We start from the raw sequence: 19,278 nt of genomic DNA, 5'->3' as shown, positions 1-19,278 counted from the left end.
GTTATAAATCTGAGGGACACAGACAGAGGGAGACGCTGCAGGCTGCACTGCCGGAATCACTGAGTACCGAGGCATCCTCTCGACTTACAGAAGTGAAAGAGGAAAACACATTGAAATCCCCTCTAGATAGTGTAATCAAATATAACTCGCTTATCTACACTGTCAAAAAAAACGCCCATGAAATTTGAAAAAACTTTGGTGAAGATGTTTTGCTGCAGGGTTGTTACATAAGAACCCCACAAGAACAGGTATGAACAAGAGGCCCTGTTGATACCTGGTGTTCAAATGAAATGTAAAAAACACGCATTCGTCATTTCTGTTGATTTTAGACCTTTGAATTGGATCAGATCTCATATGCATCCTCAGTGTGTCCCGGGTACGTTCACACCTCAGAGCTGTCCACTTGTGATCACGTCAACTAGAGCTGTCTTTGGAAGAGAACTCCGGAGATTGTCCACACAATTGAGGACAGACTTTTCTCAGGAGTTTGCCTTTCACACATGAACAACGCAGATGTGTTGGAATCGTTCAGAGGAGTAGAGCAGCAGGCAGAGGCAGGACGTAGAATATTAATGCATCTGCAGAGACCATGGGTTTTTGTTTACAGCACCACGACACGGGCATCAGCCCATAACACAAAAAGCTCTCTTGACATCACCATGAGTCTCTTCCATGAGTATGGCTCCGCTTATCTTGTCCTGAGACATTTGCATTCTTTATGTTATTTACTTTTTTAGTCAGAAACATCATCTACACACCCACTCGCTCATGGTGAATCTTCTTGAGAATCTCCGGCTGTTTTCTATCATGGGCTCATTCAGACATCATCTGCAGTTTGGTGCTGGCCACGGAAACTCGTCTGAACACGTCCCGAGTCTGGCGTCTATGGATGACAGGTGGAAAGGGTGGAAAAGTGCAACAGAAATAAGAGCAATCTAGAGCTAGATTGATGAAATCTTACAGGAAACAATAATAATCCAGCAGTTTTCACATTTGTTGCATTCTGAGCTGGAAGTGGAGGTTCAGGCGGAAGCATGAGACGTAACAAACACATGCATTTACCTGCACACGGACACATTTAATTCTGAGAAAAATAGAAAAGCACACAAAAGACTTCCACACTTAGTACCTGTGATGATCGACCTCCTAGATTCTATTCCCATAGTCTGTAATTGCAGCCATTTTCTGGGGGCCTATTTACCCGGCACAGGTAGTTCGGAGTTGCTTTTATGTGTCTTCCACAGGGATGTTGAAGTGAAATGAGGATTTTGTAACCTTAAAATAAGCGTAAGCTGGGGCGTAAACATCATGTGACATCCATGAATTCAAAAGAACACTTATGCACAAGTAAATGCACTAGAGGTGCACTTCTGATAGACGTTAGAGGCAATTTCAGTTGCTGTTCTCAGTGAACGGTCTTAGAAACAGCTGTGCAACATATGGTGGAGGCTGGAAAACACACATATGGTGGAGACTTTGACCAGTCCAACATTAGTCCTGCAGATCAACCTCATGTGACTTCCCTCAGTAATCAAGACATGAGTCACATGTTCGCAGAGTCCTTCTCACCTTCCCCACAGAAGACACCGGTTGTATTCCAAAGATATCATCTCTGGCCCAATTACGTCAAAATAAGATTTGTGTCTATGTGTGTGTGTGTGTGTGTGTGTCTGTATGCATGTGTGTGTGTCTATGTGTGTGTGTGATATAGAGCAAAGGTCAGGACAACAGACCCGACTCGACTGCCCTTAGACGTTTTCAAATATGACCTGTGGGTATAATCTGGAGAATCGGCTACAGAGTTTACCCAAAGTTTTCCTTTCCCAGTGCACAACACAGCAGGAGGATTTCTGCACAACAGCAACAAATCTATAGTTCAGGTGAAAAGTGGAGCAGCCGGGGGGGGGGGGGGGGGGGGGGGGGCAGGCAGAGGCAGGAAGTGACAACACACAGACCGGTGTCAGCTCTTATTACATTATATGTCATTAAGCTGACGCTTTTGTCCAAAGCAACTTACATTTTTAGAACACTCAGCATTTATGAGGGGCCATTTTAGGGGTTCAGATATCTTGCCAAGGACACTTAAGCATGCAGATGGGAATGAGTGGGATTTGAACCGGTAACCTTCTTGTTGCAGAACACCCGCTCTATCCCCTAGGCCACGCTCTCCCCTCTTATCATCACTAACTCTTTTTCCTGTGTGACACCGCTTCTGAGATATTCGTTTTCTTTTTGTTGTTCTTTATCTTTGCGTCTGTCGCGTGTTACTGACGTGGCCGACACTCGGGGCGCGGCGGTGACACCATCTGCGTGTCCCTCCGGATCAAAGGGCATCTGTAACCGACTCGGTGAGTCGAGCGCCACCTCCGGTCTCTGAAGTGTGTTTCGGAGGACTAATGCAAACCAGTGAGTGTGAAGCTCAGCAGCTGGGCGCTTCCTCTCGGTGGCAGGTGTGAATGGTTTAGAGGCAGAGTGTTGTAGTGGGAGAGTTGGGTGAGAGCTCTTTGTTTCTGTAGCAACATCAAAACACAAAAGAGAAGTAAACGCAGAGTTTGATGAATGGAGGTTTTTTTTGGAGGCGCACACTCCAAAGTGCTTTTTAATTCGCAATTAGCAGCAACACATGAGAAAGAATGGTTCTTTTATTCTGGCTCACACAGTTTGTCTTGTAGCACAGCTGCATTAGAAGACAAATAAGACAAAAGGGAACACAGATGCCACCAAATCCAAACAGCGTGTGCTACAAGGATCTTAGAGAGAGCAGATGGAAATGTGAAAAGTTGCATAAATCCCTGTTGTGGTTTCAGAGCGAGCCGTGTGAAGTCTGATAAAACGCCAAGTGTGATGTCACTATGGGTGTGGCGAGATGATTCCTCTCTCTGCTTGAGGCTAGAGGCACTGCACTGTCAGGAGTTGAGTTGCATTGTGGGTTATGTGGGCACCAGGTTTTGACGAGGCCAACAAATTAGTTGCAAATTTGTCAACATTTTAACTGTCCCCCAGTTTCTGCACTACATCCCTCATACTATAAAATTCTTCATCTTATAAAATTCAAATAATTACACACGGCTGCTGCGTCGCACAATCCAGCTCTGTTTTCCTGCTGATTCTCATTCATGACCAGTCAGGTTGCCAGCTGATTATTGGTTCACTCCAATTCAGTGTCCACAACACTGGCTCCACAGAACAGAGGCTGAATAAAGGAAATGCTAATGTGCTGTGCTCAGTTTATGCACGCATCGTTTGTTTTTAATGCATGCATTGTGTGTGTGTACCTACTTGAACAGATATCTTCATGATAACCATTTTGAGCCTCAAACCGACAGAGGGAAGGCATTCTGGGAAAGTGAGGACATTTTGTCTGATCCACATTTTCTGACCCACTTTCAATGAGTTGTTTGACGGTTGAGACTTTTTTGTAGGGGTAAGAATTAAGTTCTGGTTGAGATAGAAAGCGGGTTAGGCTTTTCGTCTTGATGGTTAAGGTGAGGGTCAGGGACTAGGGGATGTATGTCTGGAAACCCTGCAGCCATCCAGCCCAGTTCAAGGACTATTAATGTGGTACACTGTGTCTGCTCCAACCAGATGCACCACAGGGCAAAGTGTTTGTCAGTCTCCAGCCCGAGATAAAGACTTGTGTAAAGAGTTATGGAGCCAGAGCCACGGTTATCCACCACCATCTCGCGTATCAGAAATCATTTACTTGTTTTAGCCATTAACAGAATGTGATGCACCAGTCATGTAAGTCCACCAATATGAGTTTTGAGCATTGAATAATTATTTTCTCGAGCACAGAGGATGAATTGAATCATATGACAGAATGACAGTTAAGATTGGACATGTCGGTGTGTGAAGCTGGATGAGTGATTCCAGCTGCGGCTCTACGTTGCACTACAGGGAGACACTGGAACGTGTTCTGTGAGATAAGGAGATGATCGGTCTCGGGTCCGACTGTCATCTCGTGTTTGGGAGAGGAGGGAACCGATTGTGGATGATGTCAGGGTGCAGCAAAGGCAGACGGCTGTCAGTCTTATCTCTACTGCTACAGCTCTGTGATTCAGGCTCAGGGGCAAAGGAGCTGGGATATCAGGGCCCATCAGACAGGGTGTTGATGATGACAATTATCTGTAGACAGTTTGATAAAAGTCATTCTTTAGATCTTTATTTAAAAAAAAAAAGAAGTTCTGTTTGTTTTTATGTTTATTTTACTTTCCAGCATTAAAAACATTATATGAGCTGGCCATATAAAACTGCCATATAACATTTTGTTTGTATAGTCTCATTACTATTATCATCATCCTCAGCATCAGCATCATAACATATTTTTTATAGTAGTTTTTTAACAATGTTATAAAGTGCTTAACAAGATGAAGTGAAAACAAAAGTTTTAAAACTAATGAGACTGTTGAATAAAACTAAATGAGCCACAGAGAGAGAGAGAGAGAGAGATAAAGCAGCAGAGCTGACGCAGTAAAAAAATTATAAAATAAAAATAAAACTAACAAGCCTTTACATAGATGCAAATCAAACATTTCTAAAAGCTCTCAGAGAGACAAAGGTTTTTGAGACTATTACACACGACATAGATATCAATCCCCTGAACATGCCTGAGGACTTCTTCATCAAGATCCATGATTAATCTCTGAGTGATTAGAGAAGATGTTGATCCTGATCTGCACCGAAATGGAAACGACTCTTCCTCTGGTCATGTTTCACTCCTCCACAACATTAAGTGGAAATTGGTTTAATCGTTTTTGCGTAATCCTGTTAACACACACACACAAATGCATGAAAGCATAACCTGATAATTTGATGTCGTGTCTCTAGGGGGACAAATGTAAATACATATCAGCGTGATACAGTATTCACACACACACGACACACTTGTTACAAATAACATGCGTAGGGATCAAATCTGCATATTCAACACAGCCGTGCACTGGGGAACCACAAGTGTCATGCAAGTGTGTGACCTTCCCGACTAAACGGAAAAAACACTTCAGCATCGCACATCTTTTATTTAATAAGCTTATGCTGGATATTTAAATTATTATTTTAAAAGCTTCAAGAGGTAATTTGCTCGTGTGACAGAGTGGATTATAACAAGTAGAATAACCTCATGGGGGAAAAAGCACAATGGGAACATGTCAAGATAGTAGAGATGGTTTATAAAGCGATCTAAAGAAGCAGAATCTCATTTGAAGTTTGATGAGATTTGTGCTGGTGCATGACCACTTCATCTCCATCGACTTCTCAGTGCACATGCACACGCACGTCTGAGGAATAGACAAACACACGTATGGTGTACAGATGGGATGTGATTACATATTCAGGGAATGTTGGGAACTGGCCTGCAGAGAGATCTATGAGTGTGTGTGTGTGTGGGAGTTAAACACACAGATTCAACTAAGTATTTTTCCTCAGACATGAATACAGAGTAGCTTCCCTCCCTCCCTCGCTCCTTTAACACAACAGTGAGATTGTTATTCCCCATGTTTTACTCTTTCATCCTCCGTCCTCTTCCTCCTCCTCCTCCTCTGTTGTTTCTCCTCTCATCTGTCAGGCACACGTCTCGGCAGCGATCCCCTGCTGTTTACTTTTAATTTCTCTCTGCGAGTCCTAATTGCACGCTGCGTCGTTTCAGGGTCAGTCCTAATCACAATCCTGACAGGTACATGAGACTCTGCAGCCGTCTGAAGTGTTCTCGCCATCGGGCCTCGCTTTTGCTGACTGTGCTTTACGGGAAATAAAAAACACAAATAGTTCTGTTTTCCGCCGATGACCAGTGGAGAGTGGATGTACAGCTGGGGGCCACAGGCGAGGCAAGTTGAGGGGCCGTGCCTTGCAGTGGATGGTGAGGGATATATTCTTGGAAGTGAAACCATTTTAACCTCAGGTATCTTATCAGTCAATTATAAAGGGCGGATTCATGCTTCGTCAATGATTGAAAGCAGAGAGAGTTTTCCTTAGGTTTCACATTAGTCAGAGAGAAAAAAAAACATTCAGAACCAGCACATTATGATCTCACGGTATCTTAAAACCGGAGAACATAACCATAAAAAAAAACATAAATCAGCAGTGCCTGTGAACGACATGTCCTTGTTTCTGTCAAACTAACGCTGCACAAGCAACTTTTTAGTCATAAAACAAAATCTAACACAGATATCATTTTAAATGTAGTTTTTTAGCCTTATCTTTACTTACGTGATGAAGGCTACATTCAATCTCCCCTGTGGCCTTACAGATACAACCTACAATCCCCCCCCACGCCTGTTGACAACTTTAACAAGTGTGTCTACGAAAGGGTTTTTGAATCAAACATATGTGATGGCCATCGCTCGTCGCTCCAACAAACAAGACTTTCAGTATAGGGGGCATGAATCACCTGTAAGTACCTATTCATTGTAAATGCATGGAGTTGCAAGGTCAGAGGTCAGAGAGTCAATTCAGCAATCAATGCTTGAGTTGGGGGTCAGTGGTGAAGAACAGGATTTACTCTCACTTTTGGATTTTCTGCAATTGGCTTTTTTCTTGCCTCAAGTCCATCTACGCCAGCTACCTCTTCATTTATTTTGTTCTTTCATCTCTCTCTCTCTCTCTCTCTCTCTCTCAGAGGTCACCCCCAGCGCCTCAAGGCACAACTGTCTCCTCTCCCCCTCCTACTTCCTTCATATCATCGCAGCTGTCCTTTCAAACCTCTGCAGTTCCCCTCCTTTCCACACTCCTTCCATTCTTGCACCTCACACACTCTTTAGACCAGGAAGACGATTGCTTCCCCAAACACCTCGAAGAGTCACGCCGACCCATAAAAACGTGTCCTGATTGAGCCAATCACCGGGAAACAGCTGAGTATGCAGATGTGAATGCACCTACTGGGACTCACTGGTTTCCTCAGGTCACATTTGGAGGCGGTCAAGGACACATCTGGGTATAAACGTAAAGTAATGTGAATGCAAACGTGTCCTCTCCACAGTGCAGGGCTGACGTTTGCTCGTACATGCCAGGATGTTTTGCAGAGGCCGAAAATGCCAAATTCTGAGAGTATAAGGAGATGAGTCTTAATAGGACTTCAAGACTGGTTTTCAGAAATGTGACGTGTGTGCTTATCTGCACACTGAGCAGAGAAGGGAGAGCACTTAGAAGACATCTGGGCCACTCTGATGTGTCACAGACTAATATGTCTGGATGTATTTCAATGCAGTCATAAATTATCACAGGCGAAGTAACGGGGGATTCTGCAAGGAGCACTCGTAAGGCTGTTGAAAGGAGACTGCAACTATAGTGGAAAATGAAAAATCCATATCATCCTCGATAAATAAATAAAAAATTCTGCCAGGGCATAAAAAAAACAAATGTTCTCCTCCTGTGTAGTTTTGGTTCTTGCATTGAAATGAGGCAGAAGGGTGAATGGACTGTGTTCATTCAGCAGCTTTCTAGTATTATCAGCCACTCAAAGTGCTTTAAGTCACATGCTCCCATTCACACACATTGAGACAGCGCTACTGTCCACAGTCGTGATCACAGGGATCAAACCACCCGAGTGGACGACCCGCTGAACCACCAGGAAACACCACTCAAAGAAACACCACATGAAAACACAACAACACTGACAAAGCTGTAAAGGTGCCTGAAAGAAAGTCACTTTTCTCTAGTTATCACTTTTCTTTATAAACTTTTATTATATTACACGTTTACTTGGTAAATGCGGATCCACAACAATAACAACGCGTTGTTTAAATTGCTGCTGTGGTAAGTGGGTACTGTCAATAATTAATAACACAATGTGATCTGGAAAACAAAGGAGTGGGTTTACCGCTCTCTCTCTCTCTCTCTCTCTCTATTTTATTTATATCACCAACTATTCAAGACTCATTCAGAGGCTTTGGAACATGCACAGGACCACAGACTACACCAGGTCACATCCCATCCTGCTGTCTTATCCTCTTAATGGAGGACGCTGCATTAAAAAGTCATGAGTAATTGGATGGAGAAAATAAAAGATTCCAAGTCGGCAACATAATGTGCTGTTACTTTTCACTGGCATGGACGAATCAAAAAATAGCTCGGCACATTTCCCTTATCTGCCCATCGACTATCCACGTCTCATCGCTACATTGATCCTCTGTGTCCTTCAGGCAAAGGAGGTGACGCTCTATCATTTAGGACAGTTTATGGGGAAAGAGAGCTGGGGGCTAAGGTGTGTACGTGTGTGTGTGTATGTGTGGGTGCGTGCTCTGAGTTGTATAGAGCAGATGCAGGCATATTATTGATTCCCTCCCTACGTCTGTCTCCCTTTTAAATCATAATGTCACAGCGTGGTGGATGGTGGAGCAACGAATGCAGGAGAAATGTAGGATGAAGAAGAATCAGCTTTATAAAAAAAAACGAGGCGTCAACACATTCGTGTGAACGCACAATGCTGAGGGACGTTGGGACAGCACAGCTGACTTGCACCGACCTGTTCTTTCGTGTGTGTGTGTGTGTCTGTGTCTGATAAGCTGCTTTCAGACATGCACTGAACTCCAGAGGGGCCGTGTGTGAACGCAAATGTTCCAGTGAGAGCCTCCGGACATCATCTCCTGCCTATCGGACTATCTCCTGCCAGCCCCTGAGTAATGAGTCTGCAGAAAGTCCGGAGGGGCCAATTTGAGAGCACGGCAGGAAATCATTTTCCGGATTCTCCAAGGGCCGAGATGACGTTTCTAAAGTGCGACAGATGCAAAACTTAAAAATTTGTGGGCACACTCTGACCAGAGAATCTTCTGCTGGGTTATTCATGTCTGAGAGGATAACTCCGGAGAACGTCTGGACCCAATTCAGCAAACATTCCCTGGAGGTCATGCCTGAAAAGAGGACGATGAGCCACTGAGATGTATGTTTTCTGTCTGGGAATTAAACTTATACTACAAGGTCAGAGTGAGGTGGAATTAGATGAAGAATGTAGAGAAGTAGCTGAACGCAACACAAAGTTCCATAAGTACTTTAGGTCTCTCATGCAGCCTGTAATCCAAGAAGAGTTGAATAAAGAGCAACTTAAGTACAGATTCTGTCGATTCCACTTCATACCACACCTCGTTTGATAGCGTCACTAACAGCACTTCGCAGGATGAATGAAAACACAACGTTGTAAAATATTTCATGTTTCTGAAAGTAACCGTAAATCAATTGTGAGAAATTTGACTGATGATGGATTTGAGTGGGGAATTTAGGATACTCTCATGCAGGGATCCATGGATGTTGTCCCTGTGGACTGCCACAGGATGAATTATGCAACCGAGCAGGAGACACAGTGCTGCTCTGCTGCCGATGACAACTGGTATCCTAACCTCTATATTTACATATACAGTACTTTGCCATGTAAATCCACCATGCTCACTACACAACGCCACAACTGACTGGGTAAAGAACCAGTACAATTTGTCATTCCCCCCCGTAACACCAGAAAGATCTTGTAAAGTTGAGTGGATGAGATTTTCTATTATGGCAGTCAAGTCATGTGCCAGAGACAGAATAATGAGGTATTGACTGATTTGAAGGTTGGAGAAAAGGCTTGTTTATTTTGTCAAGGTTTCATATCAGCTGTGTACAAGGACTGAAGGCTGCAGGACGATGAAGCTCACCCACGGTCTTCTGCTGCTGAAGCTTCAGTGAGGCTTTAGCAGCTAAAGCAGCTAGTACCACGGTAACATAACTAACTGCAGTCTACTGTTTTCCCCTCTGAATCCATATCTACGTCCGCACGGAGACAATTAGCCTTTTCATTCTGTGTTCACTGGGTTCACAGGACGGACTCAGTCAATTTGTCCGAGATCAACGATTGTAAGAGAAAACCTTTCATGTTATTATTTATCCAAGATCCTCCATCTTGATTTTAGACTGTACCAAATGTATTTATTTAAATTTGATGCGATAATTTGCAACCTGGGAACAGGATCATTCATTTTCTTGTTTCAAAATGAAAATATTACTTATTTTCTATACACACCATTCATAAACATTAGCTTATACACCAGCTGAAGTGACAATAAGTTGATGTCAGCCACACGTCTACAAACAATCAAAGTGTTTTGTAATGCAAAACCAAAACAAACCGGATCGAACCTGATCTCTGCAACAGATATGAAGACGTTCCGATGTGAAAACGCGACGGCTAGACAGAGAATCAGATTTTGGATTACTTTGACTTTTTTCGGGACATTTTCTTTGAAGTGACGTAGCAGTTTTTCGTGAGCATCTTCATTTCCAACGAACCCCTCTGGCAAATATACATCATTCAACAGATCAAAAGCAAATTACACAGTGACTGGTTGGCAGAGCAGCACCCACAGCACTCGTCTCCCATTCTGAGTCCCCCTCGCTGCCTGTCTCACCCGCCATCTCAGTCACTCTTCAGAGCGAGAGCGGAGCATCTGTCTATTACGAGGTGCCCGGGGCGCTCTGCAGAGCTGTGTTAAGTAATAACAACCGGTGACGTCAAAGGCTCTCCGCCCGAGCTGGAGAGAGGGAGGGCGGGCGAGGGGGCGTGAAAGGGATAAAAAGCATGGGGAGGAAGGGGAGGAGGGGGGGGGGGGGGGGGGGGCAGACATGAAGCAGTTGTGCGTGAGCCTTAGAGACCGGTGTGATTTCTCTTCCTTCTCGAATTTCTCCCTGCCAATTATCAGGTTTTTTCCTCCCTCCCCTGCTGCTGTGGAGAGAGAAAGCAGAGGAGGTCGATTATGCTCCGTCACATATCTGCTGCTGAGCAGAGTTATGTGTCTGGTCCTATCACAGGAGCCTGCATGTTTATGTCATAGAGCAACAGTGGAGGAGAACAGTCTGTGCTGTCGGGGGGGCAGGGAGGGGAAGTCAAGTTTGTTTTCATCACAGGGATGTTAGCTTGGGGTCTTCTGACAAATGCTGCTCATGCGATACAATGCACTGGAGGTGTGTCATTAAGTACCAGGATATCCAACGCCTCCTCGGTGTCATAAACTCCCGGAGTGGAAACAATCCTCGAAACAGCTCGCCCCTCCTGAGTTTGGTTTTCATAAAACCTGAAGATGAGCCACAGCGTTTGGTATAATTTCTCATTTCCCTTAATTTCTCCCACTGCCCACATTCAAAGCACTGGCGACCAATGGGCGGGGGGGGGGGGGGGGGGGGGATTAGAGATAGTGACAGAAGTGGCAGCGAGTGCAAGATGCATTAGAGGATTACACCCTAAGACAACGCAGCCGCCTTAGCGTGGCTCATTACGGCGGCTGACCTTGCTGTGTCAGGTGACCACTTGGATACACACACACGACAATGTGCACACTGACGGAGCCGTGCACAGTTTTTTTAACCACGGTAAACACAGGCCATCAGAGAACCTCTATGTGGCTGCGGTCCTGGAGGACACAGTCGGCGTGCACTGAGCTGTTTACAGTGAAAACAGCCCACGAGGCCTCGCCAGGACTGTGGAAGTGGCTCTATTGTCGGCAGCTGCCCGACAACAGAGACGTCAAAACATTTAATCTCTCCTCTGCCCTGCCCCTCGCCTGGATGTGCCGTCTTTTCCCCATGTACATTCGATCCCCACTGTGTTTTCCGTGGGAGCCCTTTCGCACACATTGTGCAGCTCACAGGCGAGCACATGACCGCGCCTGGCGAGCCTTTAAGTGCATGAAGAATGTCTGGAGGGCCACGCTGTCAGCGGATATATACCCACAGCAACAGGCCTGCTCTCCCATACCAGACCACCTGCTGTGAGGACGAAAATAAGGCTCCACACTGATGGATGCAGAACACTGTGGCATAAAGCATCCCGATCCAATCTTTAGACTTTATTATTAGTTATTTTGCGATATGGATTTGCTTTAATCTACTTTGTCTTATTTATTGGTTTAACTTTGCCTACTTCTTATAAACGTTTTGTTAAGCCTTCCAGTTATCACCGCCAAGGAAGTTATGTGTTTGAATGCGCTTGTTTGAGTGTCAGTCAACAGGATAAAAAAAAAACGACTGGACTGGGTACTGTGAAACTGGGAGGAAGGGTGCAGCTCTGGTGAGGAAAGAACTCATTAGGTTTTGGTGATCTCATTATAAACTAAATAGATGTTTGGCCTTGGCTATTTGTCTGTCTGTCTATCTATCTATCTATCTATCTATCTATCTATCTATCTATCTATCTATCTATCTATCTATCTATCTATCTATCTATCTGTCTATATGTCTGTCTGTCTGTCTGTCTGTCTGTCTATCTGTCTGTCTGTCTGTCTGTCTGTCTATCTATCTATCTATCTATCTATCTATCTGTCTGTCTGTCTATCTGTCTGTCTGTCTATCTGTCTGTCTGTCTGTCTATCTATCTACACCCCTCTATGTTGCTCCATCTCATATATAGTATTATAATTAAGATAACACTCCCTTCACTCTCTCTTACATTAAACTACAACATTAATACTGAAGACAGCTGCTGCTTTTTCGTACAATATACACAGTGCTGAACCTTTTCTTTCCATTTCCTCACACACACCCCCTCTCCCTAACACACACACACGTGTAAAGTTAGACTGACATTGTGCAGCGGTGACTTCACATCATGCACACACACACACACACACACACACACACACACACACACACACACACACACACACACACACACACACATGCATTTATACCTCGGTGTGTTTCCTTGCACTTTAAATTTGGCAACAGCGTGCGTTCAGCCGAGCGATGACGTGCGCGCCCTGCATCAGCACCTTGGATACGGACCCACCACTCACCGCAGGGCTCCTGCCCCGCTCTGGACCAATCAGCGCCCGTGTTTTCCACACAGCATTCCGCACCACCCACACGCCTGCCAGCTGTATTGTTCCGCTGTGGGGAATCTCCTGTTTGTGCGTCCACCTAAAACCACAACACGTTTCCATAATACACTCAACACCCTGCATATACCCGCGAATAACACACATTTGATATAAGTGTGGCTGTAATGGATGAAGTGCGTTATTAATCTTAGTGTAGGTGATATGGTGCATAGTTTAATATGTGGTTAAATGCATGTGTCAGAGCAGCTGATATGTTCCTGGATGATAAGGTTTAGTCAGTAAAACACATATAATTCATTACAACACGGTGCAGGGTTATTCAAAAGTTTTTTCAACACAACTCCAACCGGAACATATTTATAAATAAATAATCTCCGTCTGAACATTCATTATTTCTGCTGTCAGCACAGACCTAAATTACTTGTGACGTCAGCGCTCATCACAGGCGTCCCTCCCCCTGGTTCTCAGAATCACACGTGTCTGACGGACGGTGCTCCTCGGCCAATCATAGGACGGCGTCGAGGGCGGGACTCGCGATTTGGGACCAATCGCGGTCGCCCGTATTGTTTTGACCTCCGGGACCGCATCACCGCCCACCTCGTGCCCACGGCGGAGGGAGGCTATAAATACAGGCAGCGCCGCGCGTGGAGTGGGACGAAGTTGCAAAACTCCCGAGTAGGAGGGAGCCGCTGCGCGAGCCTGCACACCGAGGAAGAGGAGCGAGGAAGAGCAACGCCAAATAACCTTAAAATAAGAAAAGATTAAAAAAAAAGAAAACAGCAACCGAAGCAAACCGTCAATCCTCCGAAATCTACACGTACTGGAATACTCTTTTTATATTGTTGATAATATCCTCTATGTGAAGAAAGTATTTATACTTAGCTTTTTTTTCTATCTGCACTAACTAACGGTACTTCAGAACTACTGAAAATCTTTATTTTTTACAAAAAGTGAGTATCCTCTTGTGCTTGTTGTGTTTTAATGTGTTTACTGTGGTTCTGTTCACACTAAGCTGATTTGCTGCGTCAGATAGGGAGGGGTGTGTGTGTGTGTGTATGAGAGAGAGAGAGAGAGCGAGCGAGCGTGCACACTGGCGCGTGCACATGTGATAAGTGTGTAGTTTTACACCTTTTCAAAAAAAATATTTTTTTTCTAAATTCACTCATCCCAGGACTCGAACCTCTGCTGCTGAATTTACAACGTGTGCCTCCACCGTGTTGCACCTTTTTTCTATTTCTGACAGGCAGCGACATTGCTGCTTATTTTAATTGAACGAATTAAGACCTGTAGCCGTGACACAACTGTGACGAATCTGCTACAGGCGACTGTTTCCAGGAGGGAGGAGATGGACGGTGCGGTTGCTGTTCCTGTGCAGCTCGAATAGAAATTAAAAACATCCACGTTCACGTTTTGAAAGAGTCTGTGTCCTCTCCTTCAGCTCAGGTTCTTTAACAGTCTGTGTCTCTGAATGTCACCGTGCAGTTTGTCATATTTCATTTCAGTATTTCCTCCTTGTCTGTGCAGGAATACCAAACAGATGGGTGTTGCCATATTCCTTATTTCGACATTTCTTTTTTTAATGTAGCAAGGGATCTGACTAATGTGCTGCTGTGTAACCAGCCCCAGACTGTCAGCAGTGCTCTCCTCCCCAAATCGTTTCCAGCACAGAAAAGCACTCCCTCAGTTTGTCTTCCCCTTAATGAAATGCAACGACCTCACATTAGTTTCCCTGCTGTACCGGTGCTCTCCAGTGTTGTTATGTAACAGGATTCCAGAGTCCGGCTGTGAGGTTGATGTGCCTCCTTACTTCTTGACAAGATAAACAACATGTGCACAGCCCCGAGACAGACGAGGAAGAAGTTTGATCTTTTATTAATTGGTCAACAGCTGCGTGTTTATTTCTTGTCTGAGGTTTGCAGTGAGTCTGTCTGCTGCGTGAGGGCTTATGATGTGTGAGCTCACAGCAGTCAAAATGGCAACGATCACTGGAACTCCAAACAGACACCTAATAATGAAAGGATTAAAGTGTTCATAAGATAAGATGATCTGTAGGGATCTGTTGGGGTGGTTTGAAATTTGCATCTACTTGTGAAGTTATGTTAAACTCTCGAAGCAAATGATTAAACGTTTTTTCTTTTCTCTCCCAATTGTTGCAGGAAAAAAACAATATCTCTCCCCGTGGAACACCACTTCTACAAAACCAGCACTTTTGCTTTTAAACCTGATTTGTCCCGGTTGCTTTTTGCCTTCCTGCCACGGTGAGCATCTGTGTTGCCAACCACGGATAAACAAAGCAGAACCAGTGGACACACTCAAGGTCAGACACACCTATTCTCCACACACCCGGTAAACTTCAGCAGCTAGCTATGCAGCTTGAAATCCAAGTAGCTCTCAACTTCATCATCTCGTACCTGTACAACAAACTGCCAAGGCGACGGGTCAACATTTTCGGCGAGGAGCTGGAGCGCCAGCTGAAGCAGAAATACGAGGGACACTGGTACCCTGACAAGCCATACAAGGGCTCAGGATTCAGATGCATCCACGTGGGGGAGAAGGTGGACCCCGTGGTGGAGAAGGCAGCCAAAGAGAGCGGGCTGGACATTGAAGATGTCCGCAACAACCTGCCCCAGGACCTCAGCGTGTGGATTGACCCCTTCGAGGTGTCCTATCAGATCGGGGAGAAAGGGCCCGTCAAAGTCTTGTACGTTGATGACAGCAACGAAAGTGCAGCTAGTAGCGTGGGACTTGATCTGGACAAGGAAATCAAGAACAGTTTCAACCCCGATGCACAGGTCTTCATGCCCATCAACGAGCCTGTGAGCAGCACCTCCCCGGGCTCCAGCTCGCCCTCTCCCCCTTTCGGCCACTCGGCAGCAGTCAGCCCCACTTTTATGCCCCGCTCCACGCAGCCCTTAACCTTCACAACAGCCACCTTCGCCGCCACCAAGTTCGGCTCCACTAAGATGAAGAGCAGCGGACGCAACAACAACAACAACAACGGCGGCAGCAGCAGTACTGCAAACAAAGTGGCACGCACCTCTCCCACCAATCTGGGCCTGAATGTGAACAGTCTCCTGAAACAGAAAGCCATCTCCACCTCCATGCACTCTCTGTACGGGTTGGGCCTCGGAGCCCAGCAGCAGCATCAGAAGCCCTCGGCCCTGTCGCCCAATGCCAAGGAGTTTGTGTTCCCCAGCCTGCAGGGCCCGGGCAGCCAGAGCGCTCTGTTTCCCGGGGACAGCTCGCTCAGCCTCAGCCCGTTGCAGTACAGCAATGCCTTTGACATGTTTGCGGCCTACGGTGGCCTTAACGACAAGTCCCTCATGGATGGCTTGAATTTCAGCTTGAACAACATGCAGTATTCTAACCAGCAATTCCAGCCAGTTATGGCCAACTAGTACACGTAAAGGTACTACCTAAGCTACTACTTCACACAGGAACGACCAGAGATAATGTGAGGGGAGGAAACGAAACAAAAATGCACATTTAAAAAAAGAAAAGTCGAAAAAAGTGTAAACAAGAACAGAATGTCATGGATAAAAGGAAAAGTGACTTGTCAACTCTAAGATCTGTGTTACGAGTCTATAAGAGCTTGAGCCCGAGGGTGAATTACTTTGCCCCCTTGAGTTATACTTTATTTTTTATTTTGTTCTCCTTAAGCGATGAGGCTTGTAGTACAAGATGTCCAAGCTTGGTTACCTAAACTTCAACATGCATCATTGTCATTTCTTTTGCCAACCAAGCACAAAATATTTTTTTTATGTGACCGTTTTAAGATATTAAAAAAAGAAAAAAATATATAAACACACACCACAAGTCATGGCCTATTTCAGTATTTAAACATAACTGGACGCTGCCAGTTTTTCAAGAAATTGGCATAAATAAGTGGGATTTCCTGGTCTTTTTTCTAATTGTATAATTTAATTTAGTACAGAGTTTGTAAAATATCAGAGTATCTATTGTTTCTACGACATGGTATTGCATTTATATCTTTTTACTACTCCAGTGATCTGTGATGGCTGCAGCAACTTTATGTTTTCTTTTTTTATTGAAATTATAAAATGAATCATCTTTTAAAAAAAAAACATTGACTATTCTAAAGATTGTGTACAGAATATTCCGTAGTGGTGGGATTTAAGAATATTTGCTTTTTTTGGAAAAAAAAACATGAGAGTTGTATTTTCTGTTAAGAGTTTAAAGAATTTTGCTATATTATGGACAAAATGTAATCGTATATTAATTTTGTACCTACATTGTGCAATACTTGATAAAACAAACGGTATAACAAAGTATTCTGAGTCAGTGTCTTACATGTTAAGAGAGACTGATAGTTTATTAAGTTTGTATTAAAACGCTTGAAAATAATTATGCTTCTTCAGTTTTTCATTGGTTTTTGTGGTTTAAGTGATTGCGAAAGTTCTTAGAGGACATTATATCTGAGGATATAAGGGTTTTCTAACATGTCAGGGCAAATCCCCTGAAGTCAGGAGAATCAGGTTTTATCTAAATACACCAACATCCATTTTGAATCCCCTGTTTGGCTACATTGAGACATCTTTAGCACCGAGTCCTACACATTACTTTCTTATGTTAATAAGTCAGAACTAAAGCCGCGACACATTTAATATCCTCCACCAGTAACCCAGATACATTTGTTCACAGGCGTCACCATGAGCCCTCAGCAACACTTGTTCATGCCATGCAGCCTGCGTTGGTTAACAGTTGCCCTTGGGCCAAGTGTCATTACACATATGGATACAGGGGAGTGTGATTGGGTCAGATGCAAGACTCGACTCCTCTGCTATCACATACATTTCAGAGGGACACAGGATAAGACACACAGGCAGAACGATTCTACTGCAGGCAGAAGAATTTATAGAAAACTCCTGTTTGATGAAAACACAGATCTGGTTCTGTACCAATAAAATGCCATCGTGTTCAGAGGAGTGTGAAAAAGCAGAAATAGCTTTTTACTAACTTTCCCTGCATCACCAGCCCATGAAAATGTGCGAGTGACAGGTTAGGCAGACATCTGCAATATACTGATACCCTCTCAGCTCCTGGGTGCTGTTCCTCTGACCTCTGACCTCTTGAGAGGAGACCAGAATATAAATCCTCACTGCACGGAGTCAGCAGAGTCATAATTACCTGTAGTGATAAAACAGATCAGGCAGTGGTGGATAACAGTGTTGGAACATGTTCTGGAGTGTGTAACTGAGTGCCAAGCTGGTCACTTACATTTCACCCAGTGTCCTCAAGGATATGGCTTGTTAATGAATAACTATGCATGGTAGAAGGAGATCCACACATGTAGATAATAAGAGAGTAATGTAATGCACTGGGGTTGGAAAGTAGAACACAGTTATCTGAGCTCAATTGGTTCAAACTGTGAAGCTAAGTCTGAATCTGATTCATTAAAATAAACTCTCTTTCTAAAAGCATTAATTCAAAACTTGACACACACTATTAGCCATTTATATTGTTTCGTGATAAATATGTTATGATTAATACTAATAATTAGTTTGATAGCAAAGTTGAAAATCCAGATATGGTTTGTAGAAGCAGACATAACCGTTCAGTCGTAGTTTTTGCTGCATGAGAGTAAAATGCATTTTTTGGACGACCAGCGTCTGAACCTCCAGTGCTGAAGTTCAGACCTGTGTTGTGTTACCAATGAGAGGTTGTTGGACTGTGTCGTGCCAGCGCCGGTTGACTAAAATCACCCTGACCCTGCTGGCATATCGTGTTCCCACTGGGGCTGGCTCATCATCGCCTGTCTGTCTGCGTGTCCCCTGATACACTCTGCGCTCGATGGGCTGTGTAAAGTTCAGTGCGTTTCTGAGGGGTTTATCTCAGCTGCTGTCACCATCCGTGTATGTTACACAGTCTGGGGGGGGCGTGTTTTGTTTATCTTGGTCTGCGGCGTGTTCATGTATGATCACCCGGGTGGATTTTTGTGCGGAACAGATGATGGGTTGTGATTTCATTTTCTTCTTTAGTGTGAATGTGGACATTTGTTATACGTCAGCCCTGTGACAGACTGCTGACCTGTCATGGCTGTAACCCTCAGATAATTCGGCCCCACACACTGTTTACATCACAACTCGGTACTAGACTATCCAAGATGGTGTTAGAGGCAGAAGAGCAGCTTTCTCTACATGCAGGTTTTGTTGCTCTGCACAGGCTGAGAATCAATACATTGGTGGATCGGTGGAATCCTTTGTCCTTAATTCATATAAATTAGAATTTAATCTGAATGTATGTTGTCATCACCAATTTGCTTTGAAGTAAGTTCACAGCAAAATTACCCTTACCTACAATACATGTGATATGCTACTAATATGGACTTTTTCATTAAAGCTGGGATTGCTAATCCTAGAACAGCTAGCAAGAGCCCAATACACTTTGACGACAAAGTGTATACACCCATTCCCTTCATATTTGCTCACATAAACGCATGTTGCCTGACAATATTTATAAGCCG

The 19,278-nt window shown here is 44.3% G+C and overlaps 2 protein-coding genes across 2 annotated transcripts in view; both read left to right on the top strand.

Moving 5' to 3' along the window:
• Positions 1 to 19,278, top strand: part of LOC133970957 (cell death-inducing p53-target protein 1 homolog) — a 125,532-nt gene that overhangs the window by 71,198 nt on the left and 35,056 nt on the right.
• On the top strand, positions 13,452 to 17,159 carry tob1a (transducer of ERBB2, 1a). Its single transcript, XM_062408920.1, has 2 exons — positions 13,452 to 13,744; positions 14,951 to 17,159. Exon 2 carries the CDS (start codon positions 15,161 to 15,163, stop codon positions 16,190 to 16,192), a length of 1,032 nt encoding a protein of 343 aa, XP_062264904.1. The 5' UTR covers positions 13,452 to 13,744; positions 14,951 to 15,160; the 3' UTR covers positions 16,193 to 17,159.

This window comes from Platichthys flesus, chromosome 16 (assembly GCF_949316205.1).
Source record: "Platichthys flesus chromosome 16, fPlaFle2.1, whole genome shotgun sequence".
NCBI lineage: Eukaryota > Metazoa > Chordata > Actinopteri > Pleuronectiformes > Pleuronectidae > Platichthys > Platichthys flesus.
The sequence above is the reverse complement of the archived record's forward strand: the minus strand, read 5'-3'. Positions and strand labels throughout refer to the sequence as shown.

Excerpts from the sequence above, each read along its gene's own strand:
- tob1a (XM_062408920.1), top strand. The coding sequence starts at position 15,161 with ATGCAGCTTGAAATCCAAGTAGCTCTCAACTTCATCATCTCGTACCTG.